Source organism: Petromyzon marinus, chromosome 10 (genome assembly GCF_048934315.1).
Source record: "Petromyzon marinus isolate PM22_M1 ecotype Great Lakes invasive population chromosome 10, UKy_Petmar_22M1.pri1.0, whole genome shotgun sequence".
In the NCBI taxonomy this organism is placed as follows: Eukaryota; Metazoa; Chordata; class Hyperoartia; order Petromyzontiformes; family Petromyzontidae; genus Petromyzon; species Petromyzon marinus.
This window is the reverse complement of record NC_133676.1, coordinates 5,183,856-5,206,158: the sequence shown is the minus strand read 5'-3', so window position 1 is coordinate 5,206,158 and position 22,303 is coordinate 5,183,856. Positions and strand designations below refer to the sequence as shown.

The 22,303-nt window shown below is 48.9% G+C and overlaps 1 protein-coding gene across 1 annotated transcript in view; it reads left to right on the top strand.

Moving 5' to 3' along the window:
• Window positions 1–13,631: 13,631 nt before the first annotated feature.
• LOC116941054 (rho-related GTP-binding protein RhoN-like) overlaps window positions 13,632–22,303 on the top strand; it is a 30,826-nt gene continuing 22,154 nt past the window's right edge. Inside the window, exons 1-2 of the mRNA XM_032951648.2 lie at window positions 13,632–13,867; window positions 16,228–16,315. Coding sequence (XP_032807539.2) covers window positions 13,766–13,867; window positions 16,228–16,315 — 190 coding nt within the window. The 5' untranslated portion in view covers window positions 13,632–13,765. The remainder of the gene's footprint in view (window positions 13,868–16,227; window positions 16,316–22,303) is intronic.

Sequence of the window (22,303 nt, the reverse complement as noted above, 5' to 3'; positions counted from 1 at the left end):
ATCATGAGTCATTGACCTACCCACCGCTAAACGAATGCTTCCCCGTCCCCTTGCCATCCCACGTGGTGCTGCGATTCAGCGATCCGTCGGGAAGATGATGCACGCGAGACGGTTTCAGTGCTGCGTCTCCACGCGGCGGTTGCATTCAACCTTTCTAGATTTAATGCATTCAACCTCTTCGGCTGCCCTTCCCGTGACCAGTCTCGCCCTCAGTTGACGATCATCGCTTCCAGCGACGCGTCCTGCCTAAGCCCGTAAGTCCTCAAGGCGAAGTGGCGCTGCTTATTTACGCGTGTTCCCCGGTTCTCTGCGTTCCTATTTTTTTTTGGTCTCTCATTCTACAGTGTGGTCCAGATAGCCTGTGACCCCCCCCCCCCCTCCCATGTAAATATATTTACTCTTTTTTAAAAGTGAGGTTTTTTTAAATAAATTAATATGCATAGTCAAAAAAAGGTGAGGGGTCAATAAAAACATTTTTTTTGGGGGGGGGGGGGGGGGGTTCACAATCCACCTGGACCACCCTGTACATTATCTCCAAACGTGCACGTTCCACCTCTCCGTGCTTATTGGCACCACTTTCTTTACAATTTCATGAACACGCATTCTCGAGCAACATTGTATCGTGTGCACAGACGGCGAACAACACCCAAGCCATTCAGAGGTCCGACTGCTTCGGTCACGGATGTACGAGACTCGGGTTACTCTTACTGAGAGCCTCATCTCGCTTAAACAAAGTCCTTATACAGTAGTCGTAGTAGTGGAGGAGGAGGAGGCGGAACACAGTCCTTGGTCGTGTTTTGGGAAGTGTCGCAACATGCTCGTAAGTCGCGTAATTCGTGAGGCTTGCCAGATGCCACGGGCTGATGACGGAGGGAAAATGGAACATTCCTCCAGACCTCAAAACTCGAGTTGGCCCACAATAAGAGAGTCTATATATCATACGAAGTCTATATGTATTAAATATGGGTACTCACGCCTCTTCTAAGATGTCTGGCCAGCGTGCAAGTAGGCCAAATACCTTCTAGAACGGGTTCCCTCTAAGTGGAGGATCTTTCACCTTTGAATTTTATATAAAACCTGCCGCGTTGTAATTCGGGTCGTCATTTTCCGTGCGAAAATATAAAGACCATCTTTTTTTTAAATGAAACTGCTGTTTTTATTCGTTTCTCCTTTTTGTACTCTGGTAGAAAAGTACATCTGGTCGTGTGTGGGCATGCATTAACACGCGTATCTTGCGTAATCCATATCACGTGTACCCGAGACCGCGTGTGCCCCGTCTGTCCTTCCACCCCACGATGTAATTGGCGTGGCCAGAGGAACGCGGTTCTTCCACAAGGATGGCATTGGCATCAACTCCCCGGCCACGAAGCACATGGAGAGAGAGAGAGGGTGGTGGAACTGGGCTGAAAATATAAATATTATTGGCCTTTGTTTATTCCTTCCGTGACGGATAACAGCAGAGTACAGTGCAGCAAAATTCCATTGTTGTATTGTATTCGTATGGTTCCATGTCGAAACGTGCTTCCTGCCATCACCAACTGGCACCTACCAGTGTGGGGAAGTACTGTACAGTTCAGGGATCGGCAACTAAAATAACAAGGAGTCATTCTTTTTCGAATTCGGCAACAACAAAAAACCCCTTAAATATATCAAGAAGCCGCACTGTGATCAATACGAGACGGTGGTCCTTAATATAAAAAAACGTCACGAAGCAGTCCCGTAAAAAGCCGCATATCTGCCGCCCCAAGGGTCCCATAACAAGTTCACTCAACGCGTGTATGTCAAGGCTGGCACGGCCCGGTTTTATTCATTCGGGTTTTAATCGGTTTTTATATAAAACCGGAGCACCTGGATCCTGCCCAAATCCGGTTTTATTGGGTTTTATTAAAGTTAAGTCGGGATTTCAGTCGCACGCACCAGTTAGCGGCGTTCGGGCACGGCGGCATGGCCACGTGGACCGCTGCTGTGTCTGAGCGAAACTTCTCGACGATGGGATTTATCCATTCCAAGTTGAGGAACAGCCTGGCGCCCAACACAGTCGAGAAGCTCGTCTTCATTAAGTCGAACCTCAACGCGTTCCACGACTACCCGACGCCCGACGATGGTGACAACACCGAGTCCAGCGGCGAGAGCGACGACGAAGACGACGCGGCGGCGGACGACGAGGAGGAGCAGGATTGAAGTGTGCACGAAACGCCAATTAAAAAAAACAGGTTTCAATCGTCAAAATCGGGTTTAATTCCATTAAAACCAATAACCCGATTTGTCGGGCAAAAAAAATCGGGTTTTTCCCACCCTTGGTGTATGTTCATGTTATTTTGCGGTTCTGTTAGAATGCATTCTCTCCCCCTCTCCTTCCCACTCCCCCTAAAAAGACCACGTTCCCGATCGCTACCCCTACGTGGGTTTGGCAGTGTGCCCAATCGACCTTCCCTCCACTTAACTAAACTATTTTCTTTATTTAACCAGGTAAGGCCCACCGAGCTCTTCATCAGAAGTGACCTGGCCATCACAAATGATAGCTCAACAAAATGGCTTATCATGTGGACATTTATAGCAGCCAAATGGCTCTAAACGAACGTTTCTAAATGTGGAGGGGGAAAAAAACCGCATCACCCGGAGAATAATCCACGCAACCACGGAGAGAGAGAGAACATGCAAACTCCAAATATACAGCAGGCGTCAGGGTTGGAATCGAGCCCACGATCTCCTGTATGCCAGGCGAGGTAGTTAACATCTCGCCACCGCGGCGCCCCCTTTACTCCGTGGGCACTTCACCTCGGGCTTGTCGTCCGTGGAATATCTCTACCTCTTTCGAACGTGCTTTGTAACGGGCTCAAGTTCAATGTTTAAAAATAGAGCCGCACGCGACTCCGGAGCCGCAGGTTGTCGACCCCTGGACTCTCACCCAATCAGGAATCGAATTCAATACTTCACCACGATATTCACCACAACAAACTTAAAAGCATAGCAATTTGCCAATCTAAGCCAAGTCGCCTGTGGGGTTAGTGTGACCATACTTCAGCACGCTGTTCAGTGATCCACCACCTAGTACATTCTGTGCACGTATGTACATGAAATAAACAAAACGAAACGTTACATCAATATTTGGTTGTAAACGTTGCCTGCCAGGGTTGCAGTGACCTCTCACAAATGACCACTCACGGAGTGTGTGACGCTCCGATTTGAACCAAAATGTGTACATTGCCGGTGCGCGTTGATGGCAGACGGTCAGTGAAATTCCACGTGGTCCTCATGGTCTCTCTTCAGGCGCAGAAATAAAGGAATTGTCCCTCCGACCCTCCATCCGCATGCCCCTCACACACCACGTGTTGTTCAGCTGCTGCTACTGCCGTTTCTTCTATTTACCGCGAAACTCCAGTCAGTCACACAACAACAATAACCAGTTCTCGGCTGCTTGGTTCAAGAATTTCATCGAGTATTCGCGGGTCAAAGCGCGATCATCCATCACGTTGTTTTCAAATAGAACATCATCTTTTTTGTTGTTGCAAAGAGAACTGTCGGGAAAGTTGTGGAGAATAGCGTGGATGTGACGAGGCCGTGTTCGTCAGATGCGCTACCCATCGCGAGATGGGACTGAGTATCTCTCACTCACACATTAATTTCCACTATCGTACCTCAATTGTTTCAATGTGCAAATTGAGGTTGAAATCCGAGCGTCACGCTCCGTGAATGTTCCTTATCAGCCGGGAGTGACGACACCTGAGGCTGAACAGAGGACACAAGGACAGACTCCGCCATAACTTTAAAGCTGAATCTAGATTTGAAGTTTAAACAGACTGTCGGCGCAAGTACTGTTAGCGAGCACGGCCTCCATAGTTTTGTGTTTTCACACCGCACAACATAGCCTCATAATTTAAGGCTGAATCGACCCGGGGGGGAAGGAGATATCGGCAGCGGGGGGGGGGGGGGGGGTGTACCAGGGCAGGTTCAAACATTCGCCGCTGATGTTGGCCAGGAGCGGGAATCGAACGCGTGGTTGCGAGGTTCGCAGTTGCGCTCCAGCCACTACGGCTGCCACCACTCCCTGCTGTTACGCAGCACGCACGCGCAGGAGGGCGCGCGTGCTGCGTGTTTTCTAAGGCGACCGAGCGGAACCCCCGTCCCACTGGTGCTACTGCCGAGACGACATTCCCCTGGGTAACCAGTTTTTCTGGTTTAGCCCCAGCCCCCATTGAGCGTGTCTCGACACAAACATTGCCCGAGAGAATGGCCCGTCATTCTTTTTCGCGATGGTCTGTTGTGACAGATTGTTGTGAGACTGACGACACACGGTGCTTCGGGATCGTGTGGGCAAACTACCTCAAAATCTGAGACGAAATGAGTGCTAATTTGATCATAGGTTTTTCCCCTTTTTTTCTGGCAACGAAGCAGGTGTTAAGATGTTAAAACACCAAACTGAAACCTTTTACAAGGAATCATGTCTTCATTAACCACAATGCTTGTGTTCAGAATGCAAACAAAAAACGCATTCTGATAATATATGCATTGTCCTTGAAACTGATTGGTCCACACCAGAGACAGCTTTCTATTACCATATTTTGGTATTGGCAAACGAGGTCCCATGATGTAGAGGGCTATTTTGTTTATTCATCTCGTCAAATAATGGAGAGACCCCCCCCACCACCACCACAATTTTTCAAATTAACGTGAACAAGAACGACACTGCCATAATTTAACAATCGGGGTTGGAGCGGTGGTACAGTGGTTGGCGCACTGCCGCCACCCTGAATTTTATTTATTCTGGGCCACGGCTCAATATCAGTGGCGAGTTAATATCGGAACTGACCTTGGGGTACCCCTCCCTCCCATCCCTTCAACAACACCGCACGCACCAGCATGGTGAGGTATGATCAAACAATCATCATACTAAGGCTTGTGGAGGGAGGGCCTTCATCCAGCAGTGGATTGACACACGGCTGTAAATGACGGCAATGATAAATGTAACACACAGCTGTATACAACAACACCACTGTTGGAGACGAATTAACAAATACAATGTATGTTTTATTGAAACAAGACCATACATACGTTAAGGTAAACGCAATCATTACTGCGATGATTGTTGTACTGTGTGGTTGGATGACCGTTGCACTGGCAATGTGTACGGCACAGTGAAAGGACTGGAATTCAGTCTAGTGTGGCGAACATACGCGAATTTCAAACCTTCCCACTAGAGGGCGCGCCTTTCCCCCTACGAGTCTGAAGTTTTAACGCAACGCAACATATCTACCCAGACATTGAATGACATACGGCCCCCGCGCTAAATGCTTGCAAGCTATCAATTCCGGTTCAGTGATTCTGTACTTGTTCTATTACTATAGTACTATACTGCCTTCAACTTTTATGAACGACTGGGTGTTTAAGGTTATCGATTTGTTGTATTATCTGGCTGTATAGCAAATGAAAAAATACAAATACTTTAGTGTGCAAGTTAAACATTTACTTTCGATTTAAAGCTTTCGTGACTGCAGGGATTCAAATTCTTGGTTATTTCGGTAAAGTCAAAATAATAAAAAAACAATAACATTCTCACGACGTTTCGATTGCAATACAAGCCATCATCATCAGGTGTGAAAAAAACACAACAAGTGGCCACTTTTTTCAAATTTTCTTGCTGTGGTTTTTTCACACCTGATGATGATTGCTTGTGTTGCAATCGAAACGTCGTGAGATTTTTTTTGTTTTATTATTATTGTTATTTCCTTTCCACGTGACTTTACCGAAAGAACCAAGAATATTAAACATTTGTCTTTAAATATTTATGTTTTTTTTTATTTAGGGCCCCTTTATATCTTATGCTACAGGCCCCACACTAGCTTAATCCGGCACTGATGATATTTCCAATTATTTACCCAGAAAAGCCTTGTAGTAAACTTTTACAAACGTGTAAATGTACATATTTATCCAGGAGAGCCGCGCTGAGTGGTATTACGTTTTCATAAGGATCCTGCTGCTACATTTTTATTTTATGTGTTCAGCCAATTAATTACGAGTTGTGGTTTTTATATAGACGTGGGAGGAAACTGGAGCACCAGGAAACATTCCATGCAGAAGGGAAGACAATACAAACCCCACGCAGATAGACACCCCAATCAGGCATAGAACCCAAGTCCTTCTTGCCGTGAGAGATTACTGTTAACAACTTCACCACCCAACCAGTATCCTTCATGAGTGAGTTGGCTTCATCTGCGTATGAAACATGGAGATAAAAAAACAACACCTGGAGAGAGAGAAACATGCACACGCATACTAGAGACTAATACACATCTACATCGATAGATTCAACACATTTTATTTGCGTGGTGTCATCTCGTGCAGGGGCGGTGCCACAGGGGGGCTGGGGGGGCTTAGCCCCCCCCCCCCCCTGAAATTTTGGGAAAGTCGCTAATCGGGATAACCGGATATCCGGCTGCTGCAAAATGCTGCAGGCTGCCACCTTGTACTGCCCTGCAGGCTGCCACCTTGTACTGCCCTGCAGGCTGCCACCTCGTGTGCTGCCCTGCAGGCTGCCACCTTGTGCTGCCCCCTTGTGTGCTGCCCTGCAGGCTGCCACCTTGTGTGCTGCCCTGCAGGCTGCTTGAGCGGCAGCTTTTAGAACTTATCGAACTTATTAGCCACATCAGCGGCTCCATAAAAAAAATTATATATTTGTGGCGTCCATTGGAAAACATACACTGGATATCTCAGAATATTGAAGTCAGCCCCCCCAAAAGTCAAAATCCTGGCTCCGCCCCTGATCTCGTGGCCACCTCACGACGCCACCACCTACGACACGTGATCGTTACCCATCCGTGTGCGAGTCAAGGTCAACTGTGTCTAGCCTGGGATGCCACTGAGCCCCAGTAGTTAACCAATCCTCGCACTAGTCAGCCTCAAAGCTGCTTAGCTTGCGACATTTGACGACACGAGTCACGTGCCGGGTGATGTTGTTGCGGATTTGTTTTGCCAGTGATCATTGACTGATTCCCATATTAAGAAGCAACGCAGACATTCACGCTGAGTAACAGAACAGCGTAGGGTGCTTGCGAGCATCATCTACAGAGCAGTGAATACAATTTTTGAACGAATTGGATACGGAAATTGGTGTCCACTTACGAATGTATTTGGATGCAATGACTGTGCTAAACGTCTGGCCCTGGGACACGAGCCATGATAGCCATCTGTCTTGGCGGCCCCGCTCATACTTGGTGATAAACATAACTTAAAAGATATATTTTGTTTACCTGCTTGCCCACCGAAACCTGATATCTCCAAGACTCGCATGTCCATCTGAAAGTATGGTCTTGCTCGTGGTGGATAAAAATGCTTTGATCTGAAAGTTATCTTCTTAAATATCTGAGCCGATGAACGAATACCCCTACTCGCAGTCACGAAAGTGGACAATTTTTGTTGGCGCCATGCGAACTCGGTGCCAGCTGTGGGACAGCGTGATTGGAATGGGCCCTGCCGAAAGGAAATAAATTGGGGCCCCGATCCAATTTCCCGGCGTGCTTCATAGCCTGGCACCCGGGCCCGTGTGCTTCGGTGCAGTTGCACCACCTGCACACTCGATAGCCATGCCACTGATTGTCAGACGCAAGCGTACGCGCTGCCAAGACAACGGCAATGCCAAGACATGTACCATGCCAAGCATTGATGCTGGCAGTCAGTCCGTACGATAATTACCATCACACTGTTTTAACAATGCAATATGCGCAGTTCATAATTGAAACACACCCGAGAGGACTTCCACTGTGATGAGATTAGCTCGCGCGTAGGAGCGAAAATTGCTTGTTGGTTGAGCGTGGGAAATGGTGACGGCTTGGAGGCGTTCACCCAGCAGTAGATAGATCATGACTCATGATGATGATAGATTGCACAGTTATTTCTTGAGATCCAGTTGTATTTATATATTGTATTATCGACGCATTGTTTGCCACAGGCAGCTATTGAATTGTGCGTGCACATCCCAGCCATGTCTAGCACACTTGAGCACGTGCAATCTATTCGAGCGGTTGCACACTGAGGCCAACATCAAGACACTGACTCGAATGGAACTCATCATGTTCAATATCCTCCTTTCCCTCACCCCTACCTACCTCTCATCTCGCTCTACTCCCCTCCACACACTCTCCTCCCTCTCCCCTCTCATCTCACTCTACTCCCCTCCACGCACTCCCCTATCTCTCCCCTCTCATCTCACTCTACTCCCCTCCACACACTCTCCTACCTCTCCCCTCTCATCTCACTCTACTCCCCTCCACGCACTCTCCTACCTCTCCCCTCTCATCTCACTCTACTCCCCTCCACGCACTCCCCTATCTCTCCCCTCTCATCTCACTCTACTCCCCTCCACACACTCTCCTACCTCTCCCCTCTCATCTCACTCCACTCACCTACACGCACTCTCCTCCCTCTCCCCTCTCATCTGACTCTATTCCTCTCCACGCACTCTCTTACCTCTCCCCTCTCATCTCACTCTACTCCCCTCCACACACTCTCCTACCTCTCCCATCTCTCAACTACCATCCATACTCTCCTACATCTTCCGTCTCATCTCACTCCATTCCCCTCCACACACTCTCCTACCTCTCCCATCTCAACTCACTCTACTGCCCTCCACGAATTCTTATCACTCCGCCTCTCATCTCCCTCTACTCCCCTCCACGCACTCCCCACCCCACCAACGAAGGCTTTCTGTTGAAGTCTCCAGTCAACCTTAGCTCACTGGGAGATCGCTTCTTCTCCCCTACTGTCCCCACTGTCTGGAACTCCCTTGCCCCCCTGCTGTCTGTGCTGTCGACTCTCCGCCACACGCCGTTTGAGTTTCAGACTCAAGACCCTCCCTTTGTCCCTCTGCTCATGACTGGCTGCCTCTTTCTTTTGACACAATAAAATATGCCCACTGTGTACGCTCGGCATCTTGGAAATGAGGTCGCATTTAGCCTTTGCTATATTAACCCCCCCCCCCCTTTTTGTGTTGAATGGAACGCAGATAACCACTAGGTCACATGGTCCTGCACTGTTTTCCATGCAGGAGCATCAAGAACCCCCACATTCAAATGACAATCGAGGAAAGGGTTAACAATTATGTGCATACAAAAAGAAAGAAATAGCTCTTACAATACCTTAATGTTATTTTCCAATTACAGTAATAAAAAAACAGCCCATTGTCAATCAAGTGCTACATTGAGGCTTCCTTACGTCATGTCATGGAGGGTTGATTGACCATACTTCACCACTCTGGTCAGTGTGGGTTCAGACACCAACACTCGCCTCTGGCCGGGAATCGAAGACTCGGGTAGCCGGGTTCGTAATGCAGTGTGCTAACCACAGAACCACCACTCCTGCATATATTTATTGAAATGACAAACTTAAATAAAATAATTTACAGTGTGTTATGAAATAGCAGAATAATTTATATATGTTTAACTTTATATGTTTTGCCACCAAGGGGCAAGATGTTGATACTTTGGCTGACTTCCCTACTACAGCAAATATAAAGCTTTAGAGAGTGACTGCCTTAAATAGGCTTGCTAAGTGAGGCTGGTGGGTAAATTGAGTTCTCAATCACACGTGACATTTGTACAGTTACATTAACACCGATAAATGCTGCCATGGTGTACTGGTTGGCACAACGACCTTGCAACCCAGAGGTCGCCAGTTCGATCTGAACTCCTACACGTGGCATGTTCCTTAAATCCCCCCCCCCCCCCCCCATCTCTGGCCATCCAGCAGTCGAATGGACCACATTGAGTCGATCGACAGGTCGCATTCGGTGAGGTAAAGTGTGGGTACTCGAACCTCTTCCGAGTAGAGGCCAAGACACCCTCTGGAGGGGCTTTCGTGAGGTCCCTCTGGTGGAGCCAGCAGTGCCGTTGTCGCGAGATGTTAACTCCCTCGCCTGGTATGCAGGAGGTCGTGGGTTCCACCCCTACCCTGGTGACTGCTGCTGTATATTTGGAGTTTGCGTGTCTCTCTCCCCGTGGTCGCGTGGATTTTTTGCCGGGTTTCTCCGGTTTTTTCCTTCCATTTAGAAACTTGCATTTAGAGTGTTTGGCTGCTGTACATTTACACGTGATAAGCCACTTCCTTGCGCTATCATTTGTGGCCAGGTCGCTTCTGGAAAAGAGCTATATAGCTCAGTGGGCCTTACCTGGTAAATTAAAAATAGCTTCTTAGTTTAGTAAATTTAAAAAGATCTTAATAGCTAATCGGATTTCTCCAGTATTAAAAAAATATTCGGATTCTGAAGTAATTGCAGGGTAGCACCTTTACCGTCGCTTGTTTATGTAACAGCACAGACGCACAATGCACACAAACACGTGGCTGGGTGATTTTGAGCCGCCAGACACACGGCCAGACTGCTGTCATGTAAACGCACGGTTTTTTTTTCTGTTGCTGAATAGAGGAGTTACAAAACCTGAACAAAAGTTTTGTAAAAAAAAAGGCTTTATTTCATCATTGGAAAGGAAACAATTTCTGGATCAGCCACTTTTCAATTAAAATGCTAAATGCACGCCGGTTCTGCAGAGCTAGCGAAGGAAGGATGATGTCAATAGCTTTGTGTTAAAGATGTTGTTTGTTGCTGTTGCAGCATGTATTCTATTGAAATCAGGGCTGTGTGCGCTCTTTGTGAAGAAATAATTGAAATATCAATTCCAAATGTGTGAAAAGCTCCGTATTTCACGGCCAATGCTTCTCTTAGAGAATTGATGGCAATGCCACAAGTAACACCCTCCTCTTAATCATAATAGAGTAATTTGCTCATCCAGACAGGACTTACTAAGTCTCAAGAATCCTTTTCAGGAGGGTCTTGCTTTGGAATATTTTGACACATTACTCTATTAAGGAGTGTTTAAGATATGGGAGGCAGGGCTTCATTTCTCACTCGATATTTTCCATAATTCTGCTTAAGGCCGCCACCACTGGGTCAAACAGACTATATTATACCCTATATTCATATAATCCCAGGAACAGGTTTGTAAACATTAGAAGACAAAATATTCCGAGCAAAGTGTGCCAAAATAATTCCTGGAACGGCGTGGTGGGACTGTTCCTGGCTGAAATGAAGCACCGTTGGGACGAAGCTGGAATTCTACACACGGGGGAAAAAAACACCCACGCATAGGAGGAGATGAAACTCACAGGTCCATACAGATTGGTTGATGAACCTATTTCCACTCCTGCCAACCTCCTGGCCACCTCGAGTCCCAACGGGTTCGCAAGTCTCACAATTCTATGTCATATCTAACCCCCATCATTGTCATCTACGCCAACAGTCCGATTTAAAATGTAGGTGCAATAGCACACCAAGGATTGGGTTCCTATTTTGTTAGGTTAAGACAGTACAATAGGACTCCTCTTTATCTGCCCGTGATGTACAAGCGAAGGTCGCAGATGCTATTTTCCGCCAGGGAACATTCCGTGATATTACTCCATTTATCCGTGAAAATAATTTGCGGCCTATCGCGAATGATAGGAAGAATTGGGTATAGGATAACAGGAGTTTTCGTGGACTCAAATAGGTCCCGCGAATAATAGGAGTCACGGGTAATATGGTCACCGATAAGAAGAGTTCCACCAAAACCATTTCCACTGGGTAGACCACGACGCTGTATCATGCATACTACTCATTACGCTACATGTCTATGCAAAGGTCAACCTAAATGCATGTGAGCGATCTCGTTCCAACTCGGAAGCCGCGCAGTGTTGCACTTCGTGGGTGTTTGTATGTACACTGTATGTATGTTGAACTTCTTTCGTACCGTAGGGAGCCAACCGTGCTAATCGGAGGTGCGGGGGAAGGACAACAATCTAAACACAACAGGCATTCATAAAGAAATGAATTTCCAATCTATCATATTTAAAAGTGCAAAGCTACAGTGGCGTCCTAATAGCGGATGCTAGACGAGCGGCGCTTGCCAGGTGTTGTAGGCTTGGGGCTGTGATGTGCGTCCCAGTGCCCTCCCGCGCGATTCCAAACTCATGAATGGAATTGCATCAAACGTCCCCAATGTATAATCCTCCTGAGAAGGAGTCTTGAGACTCAGCGAAGCTTTACTGCGTAAATAACAGCCACTATTATGCACCATCACGCCGTTGTTGTGACAATACTCACGGGCAAATCACTCTGAATGTGACTCATCTCGCCAGATCAAACGCTGAGGTGCACTGAGCCTAGTTGCGCGACACCTGTGCACCACGCTGCATTCTTCGATCAGCCACGGTGGGCTACGTACGGTGCGAAAGAAGTTCAACATACGGTAGTACTGCAGGGCTGCCTGGTGGACGGCACTCTGCTCAGTGATACCAGCTACCGCATTTACCGGATTGCTGTATAGGTCGCACTCTTTCCCCCTGTACTTTAAATCAAACGTTGGGTGGTGGTGATGCGGCGTGTAAAAGCATATATATTATAACTAGCTTGACTACCCGGCTTCGCCCGGGACTTGGATTCAACACGCCCAACCGCCTTTGTCCCCCCAGTGGCGATGTTCACACACAACACACCAGTTACTCGTTTGAGGCTGAGTCGACCTAGGGGAGGCCCAGGACCGGTTATAATAATTGTCACCGGTGGTGGCCGCGCAGCGCGCTCACCACTACACTACAATGCGTTACGCTTCCACGTGCGCGGGTCACGTGACAGATTTGACGTCACAGCTCACTTGCCGTGCAAAAAAAATATGCATTATTGAGCTCCCCCCCCCCCCCAAAAAAAAAAACCAAGTGTGTTTGAATAATGTTTGCATGGTGTACAGTCTGGAAAGTACCCACATGGCAAATTTAAAGTCAGTTGCATGTCGGGAAGTACGCTAAACATTTGAACAGACACTTGATCACAACTTTGCCTTTTATATAAATGGAGATAACTTCATCGACGGGAGGAAAAAGGTGTGGGGTGCGTTTTTGTTTTACTTTCCAGAGAATGCGGTAATATCTCGAGTTTGTTGCGCCAAGTGACGTCCGCTTGCTTGCTTGCTGCTGCTGCTGCCGCCGCTGCTGACGTCGATACCGCTCCCGTTGGTGTCGCAGCTTGCGTTGTTGCGCCGTTGTTTTCGAGATGCACCTCCCTCTGAAACATTCATCGCACCCGGCATGCTCGCCCGGTGCTCGAGCAAAGGAGACATTAATCATTCATCCTGCATTCATCGCTGGAAGGGTCTCCACTGTTGCTCCGGCTGTCGGCAAAAAGGGAGTCATTGACACAACAAGCCCCAGCAAAAAAAAAAAATGTGCATTAGCAATCTCTCTGCTGTGCAGAAGGGCCATTGCCCGAAACGTCTTCTATTGCACGTATATATCCGTCCTGCACTGATTTTGTGGAGCGATCTCCACTCTTGCTCTGACTGCCAGCGAGGGAGTAAATAGCACACAATCTCCAGCAACATGTGCATTGAAATCTCTCTGCTGTGCAGACGGGCTATTCCCCGAAACGTCTCCCATTGTTATTGACGAATGTGGTCAGTGGTTTGCAATGTGTAATTAAGCACCGCTGCCAAACGCAGTACGACTATCACAAAAAAAAAACTACGGTTGCATTACATCATCGGCAGGGGAGGAAGACACATTGGTCGCTGGGTGGAGCTTCAACTCGCACCTTCGTCCCCCCCCCTTCCCTTGCACCCCCCCCACATCCCCGCCCCTGCACACTCAACACTAAAACCCGTGCGGCGCAGCGAGCGTGGTTCATGGAACGCGCCCGAGTGAGCGCGGCGCGACACGGGGTATCCCATGCGCTCGGGCAGCCCGAGTCACGATGGACGGTCCGGCGATGCGCTGCAAGGTCGTGGTGATAGGAGACAGCCAATGCGGCAAGACGGCCCTCTTGCACGTCTTCGCCAAGGACTGCTTTCCAGAGGTACTGTTTCATCACCACTAGCACCGCCGTCGGCTTCGTAGTCGGCATCGTCGGCAATGGCTCGGCGGCGGAGCGAGTGGCTTCGCGAACGGAGGGTTTTTTGCGAGTTCAAATCCCGCTGTAGGGGACTGAATGAACTCGGACCATCACCCGTCCGCGGTCGATAAAATAGGTGCCACTTTGTGGTAGAAGTCAACGGTGGTTGTTTTCTACGGATAGAATGTCCCACACCCGCCGGAGAGATGTCGAACGTCCAGATGATCGCCGCCTCAGTGCTCATTTTTTGAGCTGGAAATCACTTTCACCTGACTTTGGATGAGTCATCCACCGCCGATTCGTTAAAAGCCGTCGTCCTTACCTCTGGCGACGTTAACAGCTGCCCACCGTGAGCTGAGCTGATATTCATGGCCGCATCTTCACGGCGGACCGCCCTCCCTCTCTCAGGCTCGTTATCTTCGTGCCATCATTCCTGTAGCTGTGTCACATTTGTTGGGCTTCTTAATAAGACGCCATGTATGCAAAGCGGACTTGCGGGCATATTCGATTTTTATTCTTGCGTGTGGCGCGGCGGTGGTGAGCTGTTAACTACCTCGCCTGGTATACAGGAGGTCGTGGGTTCGATCCCGACCCTGACGCCTATTGTATATTTGGAGTTTGCATGCCTCTCTCCCCGTGGTCGCGTGGATTTTTTCCCCTCCACATTTAGAAGCAATATGCGTTCAAGTATATATGGCTGCCGTAGGCCACTTCATTGGGCTATCAATTGTGACCAGTTCGCTTCTGGAAAAGAGCTATATAGCTCAGTGGGCCTTATCAGGTAAAATTTAAAAAAAAATAGTTTTAACAATGGGTTAAGGAGCTACAGATGCCAATGTCGAGGTTAGCTCGCCACGACGAGAGGACTTTAAGAGAGAGTTCGCGTGCTTTTGCCATTTCTTCTCTCTCGTCGGAGGAGCGCAGACGACAGTGGATTTATTCCACGGTCCATCGTTTGGGATGCATGGCCACACAATTTCAACGCTCTGCGCAGCGATTGCTGCGATAGAATTATAGTCGTGGGCTCGAACTTATGCCGCGCAGATGCCCTGTGGCACTCACTCATCGCTTGCTCTTTTTGAAATGGCACGGAAGAGGAAATTGTGTGCGCGCCATGTTTAGACAGCAGCTGTTAGCTCTTAATTACTTAATAATCTGCTCTTAAACAAATTGTGCAACAACTAAAAAAAATATCCCTGCAATTAAGGCCATTAAGAGCGTTATTCTTATTTAAGCTGACGGGTTTAAATTGGCCAGCCTAATGGACCGTATAATAATATTGAATCGGAAATGTAATAACTACCATGATTAGGGGTCGCGGTAGCTTTTGACCCTTTTTTAAGTCACTTATAATTTATAAAAATATAAAAATACGGCCTTCGAAACTACTCGATCGGGGATTACCAGAACATTATAAATAGGACCCCACGACGATATAGTCTTGGCACTCAGAATATCCCGGATGACAAAAGACGCATTATTAAGCAATTACTATGCTTAATGAGGGCGGAGCGGTGGGGCGATGGTTAGCACGCTGCAGCCACGAATCCGTCCTGGCGATCCGAGCTCAATTCCCAGTCCACGTGACATCTTGAATTGGTCCTGGAACCCCTCAAAATCCCACGCCGACCCCACAACCCATACACCAACCCACACGGACCAGCGTGGTCACGTGTGGTCAAACAGCCCTCACAACCCACACGGGCCGTGTGGAGCCCTCCATCCAGCAGTGGATTGACAAAGCTTCGTACATCACGGTTATTGTGTAACGTGGTTCAGTGCACCCCCCTCTCTCCCCGTGTATTTTTATCCCCCCCCCCCCCCCGTTAGAGTTAGAATATTTGCCTGAGTTAGAAAATTAACCTGATGTACCTTAACCTCCTTCTGTATAAAGAGATGAGTCTACTTAGAAGCCCCCCTCCCGACTCTCCCGTCATGCTGATGTTAATCGCGCTTAAATGTGCCCTCTGATGGGATTGCTGATGTTCGTTCAATGAAAGCAAAACGAAGTGGTTTAGTGGTGTCGCGTGGTTGACGTGAGCCCTGGTGCAAGTCATGAGATGGGGGGGGGGGGGTGCCCTGTCCAACTCCCCACCCCTCTTCTCTTCGTTGCCTGGCGTTTTGGGCCTCCGTGGGGGAGGGGGGGATGCTAAGGGTGCAGTTGCACCGCCTGCACGCACCGTAGCTGACAACCACCTCTCTTGCGAACGGAAACTACTTTTCGCTCTTGCCCTGGTTTTACTCGCAAGGTTTTCACGCGGGCAACTTTACGCGCGCGTACCGTGCACACGTCTCATCTCCCCCCCCCCGCCCCCCGTCTGCAGGGCTACATCCCGACGGTGTTTGAGAACTACACGGCCAGCTTCGAAATCGAGAAGCAGCGGATCGAGCTCAACATGTGGGACACGTCTGGTGAGGCCGGCGAACCGGTTTAATTTACCCGCCACGCCAAGCCAGACCACTCCAGACCACGCCACGCCACGCTCGACCACGTCTGCTGCCCCCTCGCTCACAGTGTGTTGCTGTCAGATTAGCACGGTCGGCCCGCGTACGATGCGAAAGCAGTTCAACAAACATACGGTGTACGTACAAACGTGGGCACGTTCGCGGAACGGGAGGGCTCTTGTTTTGAAATGGGCTCCGCAGCTACACTCCGCTGCGAGGTGCGGCGGCGGTGTTTAAGAAGGGAACGCGTTATTGAAGGACGGCCCCGTCGCTCGCCTCGTGGGAAGAGGCGGACAGACGGCCCCGTCTCGCTCTGAATGGAGAGGGAAATGTTCTCGGGATATTAACGGTTCGTGTCGATGATCGATCTCCGTCTATTCGTGCCGCATTGATCATTCGCTAAATGCGCCGTGGCCTGAAAAGGTTTTTCGCCTTTGACGTAAAGATAAAAATAATCACCACAGCCCCGGTTTTAAAAACGAGATTGCCCTCTGGCCTCCCATTATCATTCCGTGGCGCTTCTTCTGCCAGTCCACAAAGATGAGCAGATGCTCTCGCTTCTCGGCTCCGGTGTCTCACTCGCATCCCCCTGGTGCCACCGTAACTGTATCTAGGGGCCCATCTGCTCATCGTTGCCAGATAAGGACTGATCGGTGGCACATGGAGAGGTTCGTGAGGGATTTCGGGATTAAGCAAGAGGCAGCTCGGGGTGAATGCAGCACATGCCCTGGCCCACTCATTGTACGCCGCCAAAGCTATCAAATGTCTCGTTCTCCCCGAGTCTCAAATTGAAAACTCATTTCTTTAGAACATTTTTTTGTGTTTAGATTGTTTTCCTTCCCCGCACCTCCGATTAGCACGGTTGGCTACGTACGGTGCGAAATAAGTTCAACATACATACATGTCCTCCCAGCCCTTCACCTGCGATCTGTGAGTGCAATTATTATCCTGGGATGGGGTGGGTGGGGGAAGGATAGATTTATTTATCTTCACGGAAAAGACACGACAAGCGGCGGTCCGGAGATAAACTGGCGTGACCTTTTGATGGGCCTGTGATGAGTGGCTCTCGCATGCGGACTAGGACGGGGTGTCACGGACCTCAAGCTGTGGCTTCTCTTCTCAATGGGCTCTGACCTTTCTCCATCCACGGTCCACTCTGCATAGGCATGCTTGGCTGCAATGAACGGGAAGACAGGCTCAGTGGCTAATTGGCGATTAACTCAAGTGAATGCCAAGTGCACACCTACATAAAGGGGGCGGGGCGGGGCAAGGGGGAACCTGCAGCAGCAGCTACTGCTGCAGAATAAAATATTGCATTCATCTTGCAACTATGACTCACACACGTTTATGGCCAAGCAGTAGTGCTAGCGGTCCATGCTAACTGAAGAGCTCAAACAAAAATTATTAACTCGCGGGAGAGCGCATGATGGCAGCTAATGATGCAACGCCAGACATGCTGTTAGGATAATGCCCAAAGCAGATCTCCTGAGAATCTGAGCCCCCCCCCCCCAAAAAAAAAAATTTTTTTGCTCTTCAAAGACAAAGAGGGTAACAGCGGGGTGCGGGATTGAAACGACGTGGCAGCCTTACAAGCAATGGCATTGCCCAGCAATACGCGAGACATCATTCACTTGGGATTTAATTTTTGCAGCTGAGACGATTTCCCGGACAATTGGTGATGAGTTCTTTACGGAGGATAACGCGACCGCCTTCACGCACGCTCAAGCATCCCGTTCCGAGGGCTGGTGGTCCGCTGATAAGTTATTTTGAATCGCGCGTTTTTGTTGTTGTTGTTGTTGTTCCAGTTGGTTCCCCTCGCTCGTTTCGGCTATTTACCCATCTTTAATTGCAGGATTTCAGGATCGTAGGAAGCCGGATGACACGGCGCTCGGCCACGTCAACTCGCGCTTGGCTAAAACACGCACGCACACGCGCGCTGCAATTTAAACACACCGGGGGTGGGTGGTGGTCAGAGATTTCTATATGAGAACAAATCAGATAAAGCCTTTCAATTCTACACCCGTTGTGGCTGTGTATATATATCTCCCCCTCACCCCGTAAACGAATAATCTCACCAGCTGACGGTGGTGAACGTCGGGGGGGGGGGGGGGGGGTGGTGCGGCTGCGATGGCCGGCACGGCGGCGAGAGCCTCGGAATGTCCTCACGTGGCAGCGCGGCAGAGTCGGGGGGGGGGGGGGTCAGAGAGGCCACAACAATCGGGGTCTTTGTTGTGCAAATCGTCTCGCATTGAGAGGGCACTTTTTTATTTTTGGCTACCACGGGTTTTTTTTTTTAAATCCTTGGCGAGCCTGTCGCTTTTGTGCAGGAGTAAGGGTGAGAATGACCCACAGCACCCCACACCCCGAGCCCTGGGGTGGCTCCGAGTCTGCGTACCCTGGACCCCGACTCTTATTTTTGACCACCCGGAGATTTTCGTCGAGTCAAACCCGCGCGTGTAGGCGCAGGCGTTCTGCCACGCAGCCTTCTAACGACTAAGTTCCCGCGGCCACGTGATGAATGTTGCAATGCGCAATATATGAATAATGAAATTGATTAATGACATCTTGGGAGAATTTAAGAAGAAAATAACGTTTTTCACGCAAGTTAACGTGTTGTTCTTTCTCAAATTCAGCTATCATGTTTAATTACGAAGCTGGCTGGTAGCACCTCTCTTCCTCCCCAAGCTGTCCGGAGGTTTATTTGTTTCTGCAGCTCGTAATTAATAGCTCCAGCAGTCACACATCCACACCCACGATAAATATATCTATTTTTTGCAACTCTTTCAAACCTCGTCTCTCTCCCACACGCACCGCTCCAAAGTCTGACCTGAGCTGTGCGTAGGCGCTTTCCCTAAACAGACTGTAATTATGGGCACTTGGAAAATATCAGTCGCAATTTTAATCAATAAAACGTATGTAGTCCTCCCCGCTGCTGATTGCTGCCGCTTCCGCTTTTGAAGCGTCAGGCAGGTTTTTTTTATGAGGAATAGCTGAGTTTGTGTGAGTTTTGCCCCAAATAGACACGAGACTGAAATCCTGGAATGCATGTCAGCCTTTGAAGTTACCAGGTATATGCATTACAATATAAATATTTCATACCAATCAACTCATTTGAAATGCACGCAGCTTGTTCAGGAAGAGGCTTTGGGCCACGGTGAGGTGGATATGATTTGAGCACCGTTCCTTGGATGCGGTATCAAGCATCTTTAACCCAGCTTTTTAGAGGTTGAGCTGGCGGGTCACGTGAAAATCTTGTTCTGTAGACGCGCATTTCAGGCGAGCGATTTGGCTCGTGAGAGACAGTACAGTAAGTTGGTTCGCTGTCATATCTACACAGAGTTTGAATGCCCTTTCCCCCAGAAATGCGTGGGATATTTTCTAAGCACTCATTGTTATTGTATGTCATCGTAAAACATATATTTGAGCAAACACACCTTTCGAATATAATATATACCCTCAAGACTTAATTGCAAGATTTTACAAGGTGAATAAAGAACGAGGGGACACTAAGCGCAAAGCTCCTTGGGAATTACCGGCGGGCTCGTTCAAGTTCGCGACGAAACGCGCTGTGGGGGCGGGGGGGGCGCCTTCACACGCCTCCGGCAACAGCCCCCTAACTGACGTAGCCGCACATGGCGCTCAGCCGCGGCCGCGATGGAAAGCCAAAGTCCCACCTCGCCTTTCGTATTATTTTATTGTTTCCCTTCAACGTGACTTTACCGAAAGAGCTAAGAATATGAATCTCTGCAGTCACGAAAACTTTAAATCAAAATTTTAGGTCTCCACCGTCCCGGCTGCAGACGATGTACGGTTTTACTCCTTGGCTTCGGCAGAGGGGGGGCAGGGGGGGGGGAGGTACGCGAGGTTAAACACTCGTACGTGATCCGCACGCAGGCTGGCTCTTGAAAATGACGCACGGCCCGCGAAAGCGCGATGCGGGCAGCACGCTACTTTACGGCCGCGTCTGAATTTAGCCTGCGGGCGTCTTGGTTAAATCCACGGGTTGAAGGCGGTGAAACAACTACCGGCAAAGCTGGCAAGCCGCTCGGATTGCCAACCCGGGAGAAGGGCGTCCGTTCACGCTGCGCGAGGCCGCTTCATTACAGCTCAATTGGGGAAAAGGCGTTCCCTGCGGCTAGCGTGTCTCCTTGCCGTCAAAGAGATCTAGCAACGTGTGACTCAGGCCCTAACGGGCAACGACGGGCAGCCTTCCGATGTTGCCGACGCAGCTATGCTTCAGCCTGGCTTCAAACCGCCGCTGCCAACGCATGAGAAAACCTCGGTGCCGCTGCGTCGGTTTTCGCAGACGCCCGCATAGGGCTCCATTGCGTTTCCCAGGTCATACCGTGCGGGTCGTTCAGACGACGTCCGATGTCTTGCTCCGCGTACTGGGATCTTCTTCGGCGACCGACTATTCAGTTCCTGAAAGAGCCCTCGCATTGTCGAGGTGAAACATGAAGAGTGGAGTCTCTTCCCGGCTTCTTCAGCTACCGAATGTTCAGTTCCACTGAAGAAGCTGGGAAGAGACGGGTTCCCAGCATGCGCGGTGGAATGTTGGGACATCGTGTGCCGAATGACGGGCGGCACGCCCTTGGGGTCTCGGCTCGAACTAATGCAGCAGTGCAGGTGGCATTCCAGCTACTCCCCTCCGGCAGAAGGCTGCGGTCCATCAGGACCAAAACCTCACGCCACAAAAACAGTTTCTTCCCATCCGCTGCTGGCCTCTTAAACAAGGCCAAGGCCTTACACTGACTTTAACATTTTATCCACAAAATGACACCTTGCCAATATTAACTATATTTTTTGATTTAAAGCTTTTGTGACTGCAGTAATTCATATTCTTAGCTCTTTCGGTAAAGTCACGTTGAAGGGAAACAATAAAATAATAAAATATATATAAAACAATACAAATTCTCACGACGTTTCGACCATAACACAAACGGTCGTCATCAGGTGTGAAAAGCAACGGCAAGAAACATTTGAATTTGAATTTTTATTGTTTTATATATATTTTATTATTTTATTGTTTCCCTTCAACGTGACTTTACCGAAAGAGCTAAGAATATAATATTAACTATGTTACCCTATTTGTATATTTTTTTTATTTTTAGATTGTATCTTATAGCTATTTTATATTGGATATGTATAAAATTTTATATACTTTAGCCCCTTGGTGTTAGTTAGACTTTGAACCCTTATTATAGTAAGACTTGTTTACCACTTCATTTAAGATTTTAGATTCCTACATGTTGAATGTATGCACCATCCTGCCAAGGTAAATTCCGTGTCCGTGTGAACTTTCACGGCGAATAAAACCCCGATTCTGATTCCGGTATCCGAGGGTCGTGAGGTCGCTCTGAGGGCGGGGGACATCGCCGGCGCCACTGCCGTCTCTGTCGTCACGCAACGCGGCCTCCGCGCTCCATCACGGTGGTGGTACCGTTAATTATTTTTGGTTGGATGCTGCAGTGAGTCCCCGTGGAACGTCTGGTTCCTTGTTGTTCTCGGGAATGATGTTAATTCTTGGACCGTGTGTGTGCGCGCGTGTGTGTGTGTCGCTGCCCTACGAACCCGGCGACCCGAGGTCGATCATCGCTCACGATCACCAACACCGGTGACGATTATCTCCCCGAGGTCGACTCTGCCTCAAATAAGTACCTGGATACAGTGTATAAACATCGCCGCAGGGGAGACAAAGGCGGCCGAGCTTGGCGTTGGCCACCCACTCCCTTCATAGCTGCTCACTAATAGGACTAGCCCCAAAAGTCTGTTAAGGCTATACGGGGGATCTTTGTGTGCGCTTGTAGCCTCTATCCGCTGCACATTATTATACGGAGTGACATTTCTGATTTATGCTTCTGCAAATACACGTCGCTAATGCTGGCAAAGAAAAAATAGCGTTTGAAACATTTCCCTATTCCATGACATTGCATATTGATCTTGACAAGAGATGAC